The 17,238-nt window shown below is 44.7% G+C and overlaps 1 protein-coding gene across 1 annotated transcript in view; it reads right to left on the reverse strand.

The window, feature by feature from the left end:
- Positions 1-5,842: 5,842 nt before the first annotated feature.
- Positions 5,843-17,238, reverse strand: part of STAB2 (stabilin 2) — a 426,796-nt gene continuing 415,400 nt past the window's right edge. Inside the window, exons 65-69 of the mRNA XM_085899123.1 lie at positions 15,079-15,222; positions 14,796-14,891; positions 13,507-13,653; positions 11,437-11,544; positions 5,843-8,658 (exon numbers count right to left, since the gene is read on the reverse strand). Coding sequence (XP_085755249.1) covers positions 8,608-8,658; positions 11,437-11,544; positions 13,507-13,653; positions 14,796-14,891; positions 15,079-15,222 — 546 coding nt within the window. The 3' untranslated portion in view covers positions 5,843-8,607. The remainder of the gene's footprint in view (positions 8,659-11,436; positions 11,545-13,506; positions 13,654-14,795; positions 14,892-15,078; positions 15,223-17,238) is intronic.

A 17,238-nucleotide genomic window follows, 5' to 3' on the forward strand; every position in this document is an offset into this window, starting at 1 on the left:
CACGCAATCTCGTCTACCAGGGGATCCACGCCCTTGGAACGCCTGGTCGAACCGGATTTACTCTACCGGCAGCGGTAAATTCACACTACCGACTACCGCTTTGCCACCAACCTTTCCGGCTCATTGCAGTCGAGTGGGGGCTGCCCAGGACGTCCCGGCTATGATATACCGATTACCGGGGAATAACCCCGTGTAAACTCAGACCCGGACCATGCTGGCCAATGCAAGAAGGGACAGAAATGGACTGGGAACATCTATCTATAATTCCAGCAATGTGTGTGTGTGTGTGTGTGTGTGTGTGTGTGTGTGTGTGTGTGTGTGTGTGTGTGTGTGTGTGTGTGTGTGTGTGTCTGTGACCGCTGTTTCTCGACAACCACTGGTTCGATTTAATTGAAACTTGCCAGGTATATTGCTGAGGACCTGAGTATGTGCCTTTTCAAGGCTTGATATTAATCGGACAAGTGCTTCCCAAGTTATGGCCATTTATTTACCAAGCAATCACAGGACACATTGCTGCATAGGCATGGCTGCGTCGGCCGTTGCGTGGCCGGCCGACAATGACATCACGGGCCGCGCCGGTTACGATGGGGATCGATTGGTGCCTTAGTTACCTTGGCGTAGGAGTGGCAATGGTCAATGGCAGTGAATGTCATGGCAAGCAAAGACAGGGAGGTAAACTTGATTTTAATTTGCATTTTAATTAGCTCTGTGTGTGTAAGTATCACAGCAATTGTTACTCCAATGCAAGCGATAATTCGTGGAATGCATGTGAACATTCCGTACGGGAACGCACCACTTCCGGATAGTGATGACTTTTTCTCGATTTCTTATCCGCATTCATAGATAAACACAATGCCCCAATCCAGTCGTCGTTTACGAGAGCGAAGGAACGGCCTGTGTGTTTGTTTGAAATCTTTTTTTTATCTTGCCAAAACGAAATTTTTGCAAGATATGTTAGTAAGCTTGTATGTTTTTTTTTGTTTGTTTGTCTGTAATCACGTATAAAAAATTCTGCAGAGCACAGTTATCATTGGAAATTTTTGTAACTGCATATCAGAGGCCTATAGAGGTCCCTTTCAGCGCATACGATTTTGAAGGTCAAGGTCAAAGGTCAAGGTCACTTTGTCGCAAATCAGGGGAGTCGACGAAACCCTTATTTTTTGAGTAATTTTGATCGGATCGTCTTCAAACTTCATGGGAATATAGTTCATCGTCTGGCGCTCAGCTGATTAATTTTTGGTGGCGATTGGCCTTGACCTTCATGGTTAGCGCCTCAGGTCAAACATATTTGACCCCAAGGTCAAATTTTCAAGTTTTAGGAACCATATCGTGTCGTACCTCAAATTGAACACCTCGATGAGTGCTTTGTAGATATGTCAAGCTTGAGACATTATGACGTCATTTGGTGACGTTATAAGGCAAAAGCATATTTTTCATGGTTACTCTGTAGAACGATTCTCATCGGAATCTCTCGTAGGCAGATATTCCTCAACGAGTCGCTCCTCGTGGATAGCAGCTCTGTTCACCTCAGTGTGACCTTAAAGAAGTCACACGTGGTCACCTTTTGGCAAGATACGGGTCACCCTGAGGGTGACATTGGTTTTTTTTTTTTGTTGCACGTGCGGCCACGCGAGAACGAAGGAACGGCCTGTAGTTGTTTGAAAGGTTTTTTTTCTTTGCATGTACGGCCACACACTTACGGGCACGCACGTACAGGCATGCACTGGTTTCTAATAAATGTATTAACAGTAAAAGCCAAAGGCAAGACAACGCGAATATGCAAGGAATATTTACAAGGATCAAAAACACTTATTCAGTTCAACTTAAAGACGGGCCCACACGCAGACACACACACATAAAAAGAAAAGAAACCCAGAGTTCATTATTGGACCCTCCAGCCGATGAGTGAGAGACGAGTCCGGATGGGTACCTGGCCGTCGGAGAAAGGGGGTACTCCATGCTGCGGCATCTGCCAATGGTCGTCGGCCCGGTCCCAGTCGCACGTGGGGGACTCATGATTCGTGGCGGAGCTCGGGTGGTGAATGGTCGGGGTCCCAGAACTCCTCTCCCCGTTACAGCCACAATGATGAACGTGACCACTCCAGAACTCCAGTACTTCTCAGAGCGGACTCGGGGATCTTTATCCGCCTCCTTCGTGAAACACACACAGCTCACGCACTGCTCTGCTCTCAGACACCAACAGCGTTCCTCCGAGGCGACCAACTCCGAAAACACCAGAGGGGAAAAAAGAGAATGCCTTCGTACGGGGCGGAGCTCCGCGAAGCACGCGCCACTGTGCGTCCTGATTGGACAAGCTCCAACGGCCCACCTTTCCGGGGCGGAGTCTTGGCCCCTGTTCTGAGACCCCAGTTATTCTTTCACGTGGCTTCGCTCGCGAAGAGCAACAGGGTCAACGCTGAAAAAAGCCAAACAAGAAATACGAGCCGAGGACTGGAACAGCGAAATCCCCTCTCGGCAAGTCAAGGTACGGGCAGCCAACGGGTGGTGATGGCGCGTCATGGGCAGGTTGAGTCATGCAGATGGGACGGTTGTTGGTTGTTATTGACTTGTTGGAGGGTTCATTGGATGGAAAGATTTAACAACCGAATTCAAAGAAGTCGCAACACACATTTTTGATTCTCCCACGAGACAAAAGGAAGGGGATCCGACTACATATGTACTTAACAGGATAACTGACGTTTGGGACCTGTATGTTGAATGCAAATTAATCCAGATCCGTCACTCTGTGTGTGTGTGTGTGTGTGTGTGTGTGTGTGTGTGTGTGTGTGTGTGTGTATAAACATATACATAAAATATATATATATATATATATATATATATATATATATATATATAAACATATACATATATATATATATATATATATATATATATATATATATATATATATATATATATATATATATATATATATATATATATATATATATATATATATACACACACATATACATATAATATATATACACACATATACATATATACATATAATATATATATATATATATATATATATATATATATATATATATATATATATATATATATATATACACACATATATACATATAATATATATACACACATATACATATAATATATATATACACACATATACATATAATATATATACACACATATACATATAATATATATACACACATATACATATAATATATATACACACATATACATATATACATATATATATATATATATATATATATATATATATATATATATATATATATATAGTGTATAATATATTATCGAGAGATTTCCTATAGATTATTAATTATCTATAGATAGAGAATTCCAGCAATCTCTGTGTGTGTCTGTGGGTCTGCGACCGCTGTTTCTCGACAACCACTGGTCCAATCTAATTGAAACTTGCCAGGTATATTGCTGGGGCCCTGTAGATGTGCCTTTTCAAGGTTTGATATTGTTACGAATTCTGGCCCGTCCGGCGTGCGATCGGCCACATAACTCAAATCGCGACGCGTCGTCCACCGGAACGGACAATTCAGTCGTGACCCTCCGGGAACTACCGCCAGAAGCCAGTCACGGGTGGGGGTTTAACCTCACCACGATCGTGCCAATTGCCCACCCGCGCAGGATAGGGTTGCTCGCGAAATTCGACCTACCTAAGTACCTGCGCGAGTGGTCGACCGGGCGATCGTACCTCGCCGCAGGTTGACTTCGGACACGAACCGCTGAAGCGGCTCGTTCCATGCTGCAGGGATAACCGAGCGGAGTTATCGTCGACCTCGACGGTTCAGATTACTTATCGGGTGTTTCAACCCACTATCAATCACTTACGTGATGCAAGATGGAACTTTCAAACAGAGGAAAGGACGCAGCGAAACGGGAAACAGTTTGACAAGCAAGCACTTTATTTCACACACATGCACCTATGTACAGCCATGCAATCAATGCGGGAAAAGGAAAAGCACTACTACCGACGATAATTATTTACAACACTTAAACAATTATACTTGTCGGATGGCGCCACAGCATTCATTCAAAAGCAAAGAAAAGACCTCCCCATAGGCAGGGAGGTAGACGGGGTCCGTGGACCAAATGTGCGCGGAACCTGGAGGAGCGGCCAGGTCCACGAGACCGAAAAGGTCTTACCCGCGTCCTCGTGACGCGATGGCGGGCAAGCCGCAATGTCCGCGCAGCTGTGCCCCGACTCCGTGCCCCTGGCGTGGTCGGTGAGCCCTCTCCGGCGTGCTCCGCGCCAGCACGGTTGGGTCGGCACCACAGTTAGGGTGCGGAATGAACGGGGCCACCGGCACTATCTCAGCGCAGATGGGGGGGAATTGTTGATGCTCAGGGTCGAGCGAAGGGAATGGCTGGCTGGCTTGGTCACTTGTGAGAGCGAAGGTGGCTCGATTCCAACGACGAGACGAGCCCAGCGACGAGACGAGCCCAGTGACGAGACGACACCACACTACAACTCTCCAACCTCGACGACGACCTCCGTCTTCACTCGACCAGCCCCGAACCGCGCGAGTCGCCTTGTGCTCGCGTCTTTATAGACCGGAGGAGGAGCCTGTATGCAGATTTCAGGATCAAAACACGATTGGAGGTGGGGCCACGCCACCCTCTGTTCAGCCATTGGCATGGCAAAAAGGGGCGTGAGCCTGTTTTGATCCGAATTCTCTCCCGTAAAGAATCCGCATTCATCGCGCTTGGAGGCAGGGCCATACCGCCCGACGCTCGCCCATTGGACGGAGAAAAAGGGGCGTGAACCCTTCCTGATCCGAATTTCTCCCTGAGAGGAACGCATTCGTACCCGCGGCTCGACGCGTTCGGCATCAATTACCGAACGGGCCCTGGACAGCACGACGTTTGGTGTTGACTGGTGGTGTGGTCGATGGTTGTAGAAGGAGATAGGCGAAGGTGGTGGGGGGTTTGCTGTGGTGGTTTGGTGGTTTGGTGGTTGGCGGGCGTCGTTTGGGAATGGCGGTGAAGCGATGTTTGCGGGATGGAGTTGTGGAGGTAAAGAGGCAAGGGTGGTCGTGTTTGAGTTGTTGGTGGCTTAATGGTCCAAAATAACAATAGAGAAAGAAAAATGGCTTACTCAAAGCGTCGCAGCCCGGATGAATAACACATATTCCCTCTAAACAACAGGTGTGGGCTAACTACACATGAACTTATCGATATATCTCACCTGAGGACCCTTTATGCTTATGGTGTATTGCGAATTTCCACAGCCGTAACACTATTAATCGGACAAGTGGTTCCCAAGTTATGGTCATTTATTTACCAAACCAATGACAGAACACGGTGCTATGTCACGATTGACGTCATAATTCTTCTTATTTTTTTTTTGTTTGCACATACGGCCACGCATGTACAGGCATGCACGTACGGGCACACACTAGTATATATATATATATATATATATATATATATATATATATATATATATATATATATATACACACATATATTGTTAAGGATTCAGCGGTGGCAGGATTCGGACGAGTGATGTCAATCACTGTCCGTAACCAGTTTGGGTTTTCGCACCCTACTCTCGACAGCCAAATGTTACAGATTCGGCGCCACCCTAACCACCGCCATCTTCAGGGTTATAACGCCGGCTGGTTCGGCACAGGCCTCGGGTCACGCGTCTCAAATCGCGATACCAACGTACCCCTGGACCCTACCAGTTGGGGAAATAGACCCCGGTTACAAACTGGTTTTGTCAGAGACCAAGCGAATTCTGCCAGTCTGTAACCATTTTGTTTTATATGTCCAAATTGAGCGGATCGTTCCTCAGCGTGGCACAAATTAATTCAAAGCGGCAACTTCATATGAATCAGCCAGATTTATTGGGGACACATCGGGGAATACAACACAAGCAAAGCATTCATGACAATGTTATAATTAATCTATCACCCGTTCTTAACGAGGCAGCTACGGATTACGGGTTTCGAAGGGGACCCTAACGAGATAAACTTTAAACAACATGCAGACAAGACACAGAGTACTTGGTGATGCTTCATGGACGAGAGGAAAAGTGTCAAAGGCACGAATGTGGCTCGTGACAAGCCGATGTCCACGGATTCGAGCACCCAAGCTCAAACACGCCGCGTGGCAAAATGGCGCTCATCCTCCTTCTTCTCCCAGCACCACTTGCACACACTCAGCGAACTTCAGCACGTTCTGACCCCGCGTAATGTCGACGGCACAAGACCGTTAGATCGATGGTGGGTTTCAGCTGGTTTCTCAAAAGGTCCAGTATACAAGTCCAGGCCTGGCCTGTTCACTTGATCAGGCCAAATTGAGGTGTTGGGCTCCGCAGGCTGGGTCCATGGGATTCCAAGACGTCATCAAGCCGTGAGGTGAGTAGGGACAGAGGCTCCGTCATTGGACTCCGGATGAACCTGTCCATGTCCTCCTCATAAAAGTCGATCGCGGACTCCCACTAGTCGTTTCTCCTGCCTCTTTCACGAAGCAGATCACAGACAGACACAGCCGTCCCTTACACAGCAGATCACGACTCCCACTAGTCGTTTCTCATCTATCCGAGGGCAGACAGACCTCATGCAGTCCTTTCCCTGCCTTTCTTTCGGCTCGCTCCTCACGAAAGCCGATCGCGCGTTTCGAGGCTCTCTCAGTCCCACCTTCTGCCGATCGCAGACTGACCTCGGTGCTCTCAGTTCCACCTTCTCTTCCTGGCGCTCGCTTCTCTAGGCCACTCCCTCTTTCTCGGCGCTCATCGCCTCTCTACTTCACTTCCTCTTTCTCCGCGCTCGTCACCTCTCTGTTTCACTTCCTCTTTCTCTAGGCCACTCCCTGTCAGGGCGCTGGGCGGGGACGATTGTCCACAGAGAGAAAGGAAGAAGAAGAACCTCTCGGTACACCACCACTGCACAAACAAATAACAGCCTGTGACACCTCCCGACACACATGTAATGTCCAATTACTGAACAACCTGGCTAAACATGCATTTAATGGGGGATCTGGGCTAATTCTATATTTAATAACACACTAAGGGCAATTTCCGCAACACTACACCCACCTTTCTCCCGAGGCTCTCCCGAGCCTCCATCTGGGGCAGCCCATGGCAATGGCCCTGTCTAACGTACAGCACAGATCTCCCATTTACTCTAACCCACAACATGGGAAGCACTTAACTCCAAAAACCAAAGTGTCACAGTAAGATTGACATGTCCCTATCCTAGTGTGTCGGGTCACCAATCTAACAAACAAATTCACACTCTATGCACACTACTTAACATTCTAATTATGGATTTGAACGGGAGGGCATTCAATTTTACTTTTAACACCAACATTTGCATCGGAGCAGAAGATTCAAAGGTTCAAAGTTCTTTCACGTGTTCGCTCCTTCATGCCCCCTCCCGGCAGTATTGTCCATTCACCCCTGAGGGTTTCCTCACTTCCTGGCCTTATTGGCCTCTCACCAGGTGAGTTCAGTCAGCCCAGTGGCCTAATCTCACAAAGAGTTCTTCGGCCCACTGAGCCCACAAAATGGCATGAATCGTTGGCCGCAACGGCCCACAAAATGGCATAAATCTTCGGACGCAACGGCCCACAAAATGGCATGAATCTTCGGACGCAACGGCCCACAAAATGGCATGAATCTTCGGACGCAACGGCCCACAAAATGGCATGAATCTTCGGACGCAACGGCCCACAAAATGGCATGACTCTTCGGCCATAACGGCCCACAAAATGACATGAATCTTCGGCCGTAACTGCCCACAAAAGCACTTTGGCCTCAATGGCCCACAAAAATGCTTTGGCCCATATGGCCTACTCAAAAGCAGCCGCAGGCAACAAGCCCTGCATTGGACAGCAGGTGACACAGCAATGGTGGCACAGTGATATCGATGGTAAGCAAATGCAGTTTGGAGGTGTTCTTGAGGACGCAAGTGGGTGTGATGACCTCAGATCAGATGAGATGGAGTGTACCCTTAACCTTCCTTGCCTGACTTGCTTTGGTTAAGTTCTTTTTTTTCCCCCTTTCTTCCTTTTTTTCTTTTCTTTTACAGACAGGATGGTGTGTTTCTTACTCAATGTTATCTTCGTAGGTGTGTGCTCATGATATACTGGTGGCCTCTCTGGCACTTGGAGAGGGTGACCTAGCCTGGCCCTTGCTAACAAATTTTCCCAGACCTTTGACCTTTTATTTTATAACAAATAACCGATATACGGTTTTATAACAAACAATTGTTCAAAGCTGATGCTTCAAATGCAGGCATGTGCAGTCTCCCTTTCGGATTCGTTATCTTTGACGTCTCTCATCTATTTCTGGCACTTACTGCCTGGGTGTACCCCTGCTACACTCTTTCAGCAACGTATCTCTAATAGAAAAAAAGAAGTGCACCAATGATGAATCGTTCAAATGAGCGAACACAATTTGATTTTTGCACATCGTGTATCATAAAACGCCATTAACGTAACCTTTCCTAGTACAAACTTCACTCGGCACGACAAGGCACAACATGGCAAAAGATCAGTTTTAATAATTACAGAGAAATCACTGTACAGGATCAGATAAAACTTCATACAACACATAGACACTAAATGGTGTTTGTGGATGCAATCAAATTAGTTCTGTTCTTTCCCATCAACGTAGACGAGCTGCTCCTTGTCTGACTCCTGTAGACGGCAAGAGTTTGGGTTAGCAAGATCTACAATGGTATTAAAGAGAAAATGCTAAGATGGAGAATGAACTCGGTGAACGTTTTATTCTGTCCAGAAATTCAACACTCCACTCACAGCTCGTTCATTCAGACCAAACCATGGAGTCAGAAAGCAATAGACACAAATTATGAGTCACTATTAAAAATATAGAGTAAGGTTTGGCACCATCTTGGTAGTATGTCAAATGAACTCTCCAATGCCAACATAACATTTGGTGATGAGGAATCCATGGCTATATGTGGAAAAGTGGAGGAGTTCAACCCCAGGCAATCATGGGATGTTCGGCATTTTCCTGCAAGGTGACCAAAATCACGGAAGATTGCACAAAACGCGCCATTTTGTTGTAGGTTGTGGGAGACTGGGAGCCGATACGTATGTATGTAGTCATCTAGTCACTATGTGCACCCAGGTTACAGAGAGGTCGATTTTGAAGAGATTGGGAAAATTGTGAAAGATCATTTTTCACCGAAGCCTCATAAAACCCTTGCCGGTTTTCAGTCGAGGGGTTGCTTGCAAAAACTGGAGCAGTCCATCAGTTCGTTCCTGGCATAACTATGAGAGGCAAGTCAACACTGAGTGTGGTTCAATGCTTTACGAGTTAATACGGGACTAGTTCATATTTGGTGTGAGCAATGAAAGCCTACAGAAGCTGTGGGAAACTGACGGTCTTACATTGAAGATGGTGGTTGAAAAATAATTGGCCCACGAGTCGGCTAGCAGTGGAGCTGCTGTGATTCACGAAGGTTCTCGGGGGGATCAAATCATCAAGTGCAGTCCAGATGTTGTCGTTTATGCCATCAAAGATCGTCAATTGTTGGATATGTGGTGAAAAACATGCACCAAACAGTTGTCGATTCAAAACTGAAACATGTCTTCGTTGTGGAGAAATGGTTCATATCGCGAGATGTTGGGGGCAACAAGGTGGACTGCAATCATCGGTGAGTGACTCAACCAAAGTCTAGAGTCCATTATCTGGATTCATCAACATATGTGGCTGCACCAGAGACAGAGACATCTAGGTATGGGGATCACTCCTCAGTGGAACGTGGTAATGTGGTGTACGATACCCTGTGTCACATTTAGTTCTGGAGCTTTTATGTGTACAGTTGACATTGGAAATAGATACGGGAGCATCATGCTGTCATCAGCCAGGAGGTGTATGATTTTCCAGAAGAGAGACCACCATTGCTTTGTTCTCGCCATATTATTAAGATGTTCACTGGTGAAACCCCCTTGGTCGGGGAGGCTGTTATCACAGTGAGACATCAACATCGGTAATAATCATTGTGAGTTGTGGTTACTCAGAGTGGCTCCAGTTTATTAGGCAGGAATTGGCTTGAACAGCTGAAGTTGGACTGGGTGGAGATCAAGCAGCTCAAGATGCAAAGTCGCCCAGAAGCGACAGTGTTAGCTGATTATGAGGACTTACTGTATTTGTTGGGGTTACAGGTTTGGTTGTTGGCATGAAAGCTGCAATGGATGCCAAGGCAGATGGCCGTAAGCCCAATTTTTTGAGACCAGGCCAGTGGAATTTGCTCTGAAGCAGAAGATTGACTCAGAACTTGACCACTTAGAGTCTGAGGGCCTGGTTAAGAGGGTCAAGTATTCAAAGTGGGCCTCTCCAATTATGCCTGTTTTGAATCCGGATGGTTCAGTAAAAATGTGGTTACCACAAGTCTACCTTCAACCAGGCAGCAGTGGTTGACCAGTATCCCATCCTCATCACCAAATGCTAAGTCCAGAAGACAGCAAAGATACCAGAACAACAGAGGGTTCTCAAGAACAATCAGCACAGCTTTATTCCGTACCAGCGAGCAAATACAGCGCACACCATTCAGTAGGATACAGATGACGCCCACTGTTGACTATCTGACACATGACAATGCCTCAAAGATTGCACAAGGCATCATCTGGAGAGCCACGATAAAATTCTATTTCGTCAGCATGGATTCAGGAAAGGGAGATCTTGTCTTCAACTAACTAGATGGCTGGAACCTATTTTAAAGTAACGCTTGTGGAATCTCTTGTTAATTATCTTCCTTCCTTACGAGATTAAGCTAACTGTTCCATAATTTGTGACTTGATTTCTGACCTTTCTTAAAACATAGGTATTACATTTGCAATTAGGTGATGATCAAATGTTTGTTTCTTCTAGAGGTTTAAGATAGGTAAGGGTGAGGGGAGGGGGAAATGATTTCTGACATATGCGCTGAGACAAATGAACTCGAGAGTGAAGTCGATGGTACACCATCGCAAATTCCCATGCTTTCCACCTAAAGCAAAGTAGAAAGATGGCAAAAGATTCCACCAGGATTGACCCATAGCAAATTTAGAGTTAAAAGATGTTTTTTTTTTCCATTTTGACCCTTGTGACACTATGCCCCCACCCATTGGGGTAGGAACTCAGGGTGAAATAATAAAAAAATCTTTTCATATTTAATGCGTTCCCCAATGTTAATTGCATATACAAAGTTTCATTAAAAATGTATGAAAACTATCCGTAATTTCATTTGTTGGTATTTGGCCTTTTCACCCACCCCAGGGATACTGCTCTTGCACCTCTGTGCCATGTGATGATCATAATGACCAAGTTTGGTAAATTTCTGCCCAACTGTTTAGGAAGAGATAGTGTGACAGACGGATGGACAGACAGACCGATAAAGCTGAGTACGATATCCCCCCCCCCCCAGTTTTTTTCAAAAAGTGTGGGAATAATGAAGAGCACTTTCTTACCACAAGGGGAGGTGGCTCATCAGCTTGACTGCTGAATTCGGTGTACACGGGGTTGACAAGCGATTGACAAGATCGATCTCCAGATATCAGCAGTTCTTGAACCCCACGCTGTTAAAAAAAAAGCATTATTTACTGGATTGATGGATAATATAATTCCACAGTATAACCTCATTATAACACATCTTGCTAGATGCCACAGGGATATGTGCCTTCCATAATTTGTATACTCTCTCCATTTAAATTCTTGAAAGTTAACAAGTAATGCGATATGTTATGTGTATTGATTGTCACCGTCACACTAATATTGCAAGTCAAGTCGACAAATCTCTATCTAGTGGGGCAGCATAGCTAACCTAATGTGCATTTAGTGATAAAAGCACCAAATTTGGCACACTTGAAGAAAGACATATTATGAAGCGAGTTGGATATTTGGCCACCAGAGATTTATCCTCTGAGGGCCGTGGCAGCCATTTTACAAAATGGCGGCAAGGTGACATTAAAATGGCTACCAGAGGAATTAAAATGGCTAGGGCTTCTACATTTGTGGAACGATTTCATCGTTTATGGGATCTATGGATGCGCCTCACCGAGTACTACAAACGTATGGGAGCAGATTTTCGAAATTCGAAATTGTGAAGGGGGGAGGGGGGGAAACCTTTTTTTGGGAAATAATTAAAATTTTGTATAATATGCTCGTATAGTCGTAACATGGACTCTAATATATTTATTTGTCATTGCAGGTTGGTGATGGTGGTCGTCGCTTAATAGCAGCCATGTTCAAGAGCGTCAAGTTGGTCGACCCAGAGCGACCTGTCTCAACGTCGTCACATCCACCAACAACGAACTGGAACCTGTGTATCATCTGTCAAGACGACACGAAAGAGACACTGACTCGTCCCTTACAGTCCATGCAAACAGATGTTGGGAGCGGCTAAAGTTCCCTGGCCGAAAATCTGATCAGATTCAATGAACTAAAGGAGCTTCCACGTACGCTTCAGTTACGCCGGCTTGACAAAGGTCACGGAATTGAAGCAGCTATGGTTGCGAACAGTGCTGGTTATCACGAAACCTGTCGACTGAAATATAACAGGACAAAAGTACAGAGAGCCGAAAAGCGAATGCGTGTAACTGCTGATGACAACCATAATACTGATGCATGCAAGCGCACCAGATCCCTCTCATCGAGCACAGATAAGTCAAGGCCCCCCTCCTGTTTCTTCTGTGAACAACCTGCAGGCTCAGAACGGCTTCATGAGGCAGCGACCTTCACAATTGACAGGCACGTGAGGGACTGTGCGACCCTCCTTGAAGATGGTGCCCTACTTGGCAAACTCAGTGCTGGGGACATGGTGGCCCTGGAAGCTAAGTACCATGCTAAATGCTTGTCAGGGTTATATAATCGTGCCAGAGCGGCCCAATCTTCTGAAGCGCCAGGAGAAACTGAACCAGAGAAAGAGCTGTCATTTTGGAGATATCCTGTACACAGGATATCCTGCCATTTTAATTCCTCTGGTAGCCATTTTAATGTCACCTGGCCGCCATTTTGTAAAATGGCTGCCACGGCCCTCAGAGGCTCAATCTGTGGTGGCCAAATATCCAAATCGCTTCATAATATGTCTTTCTACAAGTGTGCCAAATTTGGTGCTTTTATCACTTAGTGCACAATTCTTTTGAATATTTGAGCTGTGCGGCGCCACTAATCCGACATGCCAAGGTTAGCGTCATGCAATTTTAGCCAGATTCCTTATTACTCATATTTTGTCTTATGGTGCGTGTTTGATCAAACACTTCTGTCTGTCTCTGTCTGTCTGTCTGTCTGTCTGTCTGTCTGTCTGTCTGTCTGTCTGTCTGTCTGTCTGTCTGTCTGTCTCTCTCTCTCTCTCTCTCTCTCTCTCTCTCTCTCTCTCTCTCTCTCTCTCTCTCTCTCTCTCTCTCTCTCTTTCTGACTATATTTTGATTCTAAGTAGCTAAGCAAAGTCCACTTTCAATTCCCTGTTGGAAGTAACATGGAGAAAGCTTGACCTTGTTTATAGAGCGGTGCAGGAAGTTGTGCAGGAGGAGAAAACTTACCACACGGTAGATAAATGAGATGTACTGCGACTTCTCGCGTAAGGTGAACATCACTCCAGCAAGCGCAGCAATAAGCAACAACAGAAGGACCAACACAACAGCAACTGCTGCACCTCCAGTACCAGCACTGCCCTTTTGCTTCATTGGCTGTGAGAAGGAGAAACAACTTTAGTGTTATCAGTCATCATGGTTCTTTACAACAATGGTGTGAAGTGTGAAGTCAGGAAGCAGAATGAGGACAGATGAGAAAACTGGCACGATGATTGTGTTATTTATTTATTTATTTATTTATTTATTTATTTCCATTGCAATGGTTCCATGGAGGCAAAGCTCAAGGCAATTACAGACTAAGGAGCTCAACAAGGCAACCCTATTTTCACAAAGGTAGAATGTTTTAATTTAAGCTTACTCAAAGGCAATCACAAGTGACTTTTGTGCTGCATTAACTTTACTTTTGGCCAAGAGTTTGGCCATACACAAGCCTGCTTGCAACAATGTAGCTTCTGAAGGGGTTTATCCATTGTATGCTTTAAAGTGCTCCTTGATGTGCTCCTGGTGTTTCTCACCTTAACCAAAAACTGAGGTCCTCCCACACAATTGTGTTGCAGAATGTGCATATGTAATATGTGAACAGCTAACTAGCCCAGAAGCAAATGCTTGTGAATGTGTGTAGTTTAGAACAAAATGATAGATTTTTGCAATCCTGGATGGGTCCATAGTTTGAGAGGTTCAATGACACGAAGTAAAAATTCGTTATCCAACCAAGGAGGAGTAAAACCATTCTGCGCATTCGTGCCAAATGGCAGGTTTAAAAGGGCAATTTGGATTGGTTGGCGGTAACACATGATAGATAGCCATGAAGGTCAATTGGACTTTGGATTCTGTGTGACACCAGATTTGTGACGATTCCATTTTTCTCTTCAGCAGAGATTGGGGCAAGTTGCTTCAGCCTGCCATCATTTTTGAACCAAAATTTTTTCTTGTCCAATATTTTCGACCCAAAAAGGAAATGAACAACTTGTCTTCATTTCAATAGCTGGGATTTCATAACAATACAATATAGCTGTGCTGGGCGAGGCTACATGAGGGCTGGTCAGTTAACCTCCCATACCCACCCTCATGCATAATTTAGCAATTTTCAGAATCTCCCTACAAGCATATGCAGTAAATATGTACTTTCTCTCATTGATTGGTGGAATATTTCAGCAATGGTATTGGCTCCAAATTTTAATGCATAACTGCTTTGCTAAAACTATTGGCAATGGCAATAGCAGTGCGGTGCTGTTTACCGGCATCACAGGTGCACGAAGGGGCCCAGAGATGTAGTGAATGACTGCGTTCAACACAAAGACATCCCAAACGACAATTGCGCGGTCATTCACAGCCTGGTCGTGTCAAGGTGGCAAATGATGGGGAAAAGAAAAAGGGATTGATATCAGAGATATAATGAAAAGGTATATGTTTTTTTTTGCATTTGTACAGTCTTGGCTGAATATCCAGTTTCTGAATTTATAACACGCCCTCCTCCAACCCTGATGGTCAGAGGTAAGTATAGTCACACACATGCCTCACCTTCTCCAATGGATGATCTGAATAGACCGATATAATAAGAGGGCTTCCTTGCCGACTAAGCAACTGAGTTCCATTGTCCAATTCTGAATACAGCACAATATCTGATTCAACCACGTGATGTTCCAAGTCAGCACTTGAGAGCGTCTGCAGATAAAAAAAAGCAAAAACACACCAATTGGAGTCTGAATTTGCAAGTTAACTTGTTCTGAAACAAACCTACAAAGGTCTATCATCATGACTGTCACAAATTCTTTCGCAGTGTCCATAGTGTGAGCCCGGTGTTGGCTTAGTGGTTAGGGTGGTGGGCTTGGGATCCTAGGGTCCTGAGTTCGAGCCCTGTTGGCTGCTAAATTAACACAAGGTGGGGTCGATTCAGCCTGTCATCCTTCTGAGTTCAGTGAAATGACTACCAGTGTACTGGTCCCGGTGTGTGCCCTGGTTGGAATAGGTACACTGTATCCCTGCATGTCGTAAGAGGTGACGAAATGGTTGGCGTCCGGAAGGTATGGCATCTGGACATAAAAACATTGCCTTAAAAAGGGAACCATGACTGTCATGGGGCCTGCAAGGCTAACTCTGCTCTGGCAGGGGAAAATGGCCTTAAAGTGTGTGTGTGTGTGCGGTGCCATGTTCACGCTGGCATATGTATGACTTGATATGGAATGAATTTTTTTTTTTAAATATATGACTGTGTAATGTTTATTGAGGTCAGATGTTGTGACAAGATGTATGAATGTTGTAGTTGGATTTTAAGGTGTTTTGAAAGATCGTGAGAGTTCCAAAATTTCTAATTATTTCCAGACAGAACCATCAAGTAACCAGTAAGTTCACAGAACCCCGTACCCCACGCTGTCTTGAGATACAAGGACATGGGCGGGGTTCTACGAGTGGCAAATTTGATTGGTCTTGATGACGTAAAATGCCTTAATATTTTGTTCAAATACTACTAAACGGAAAGGTTTTGAAAGTATCAAAAAGGGAGATTTGTATCCAACAGTGTTCAAGTATATAATTTAATTGAAATAAAATAAAGAAATTTTAAGGTCGTCGAAAAATGTTTTTTCAGAAGTTTACCACCTTTGATGCGGCTTATTTTACACCACCTTATTTAACATGTTACATTCGTTCTTTGTACCTGTTGTATGTGTCCTTTATGACGTCCTTAAAAACAGCAGGTTTCCTGTTTGGAATGATTTTCAATTTTGTTTTTTTGACAGTCAGAGAAGCAGACAGAGTAAAATTTTTTTCTCTATGCGTGTGTGATCGAGACAAATTCAGGCCCAAAGTACTGTTAAACTACCGGTTAGTTTTCCAAGTCGTCCAAAATAAAACAATGAATTGAAATCAAGTTGTTTCTCGATGATAAACTGACGTTTTTAGCCAGACAGACAGACAGACAGACAGAAGTGAACCAATTGCTTCACCCCACCTTTCGCTTCACTTACATGGGGCGAACCAATTGCTTAAACAGTAGTTTGCAGAGGGAGAGGCTTTTGCGAATGTTCTTACTTTGCATGTATATAAATGGAAAAGTGGATTCGAAGTGGGGGTAGAAGAGTAGGAAAATCCAGTCATCAGTTTGCTTTCCTGTGTAGAGTGCTGTGTCACAGTGTTTCACGTAACACTTGTGCTTTATCCTTTGAGAAACGCACATTTGGACAACAATGGTGATGTCGATGCATTTAGCTGTTCTTCCTGGCAGATTATGACACATTATTGATGACACATTGGCAGCACATTATAGTTGTTCAGCCAATCAGGGTTTAATCAGGCATTGATAATGGGCTTTCTAAGACATTGTCTGCATTGGTCGAGTTTGGTTTGACATTCACATATGTGACAATCTGGATGCTTCGGCGAGGCTTTTCCGATTTGGCCGCATTCTGTGAGGCAGTTTTCCACCTGCACACGTCGAGCGCATTTGGTGAGATGCGACAAATTGAAACGGAGCAAGAGGTTACAAAACAATCAGTCGATGTATTTTTTTTTGATGAAAATCTATCCTGCAAATGTACAAAATGTCTTTATCTTTGTTTTTAAATTACAGCACCATTTTTGGCTGGTCTCAACCAAACCTGACATGCATAAATCAGTGGCATAACCATACGACCATTATTTATATATTTTAATAGGAGTATCCTTTTATCTCCTGATATTCCA

Source organism: Eptatretus burgeri, chromosome 10, assembly GCF_056783735.1.
Source record: "Eptatretus burgeri isolate ZD-2024b chromosome 10, Ebu_testis_v1, whole genome shotgun sequence".
In the NCBI taxonomy this organism is placed as follows: domain Eukaryota; kingdom Metazoa; phylum Chordata; class Myxini; order Myxiniformes; family Myxinidae; genus Eptatretus; species Eptatretus burgeri.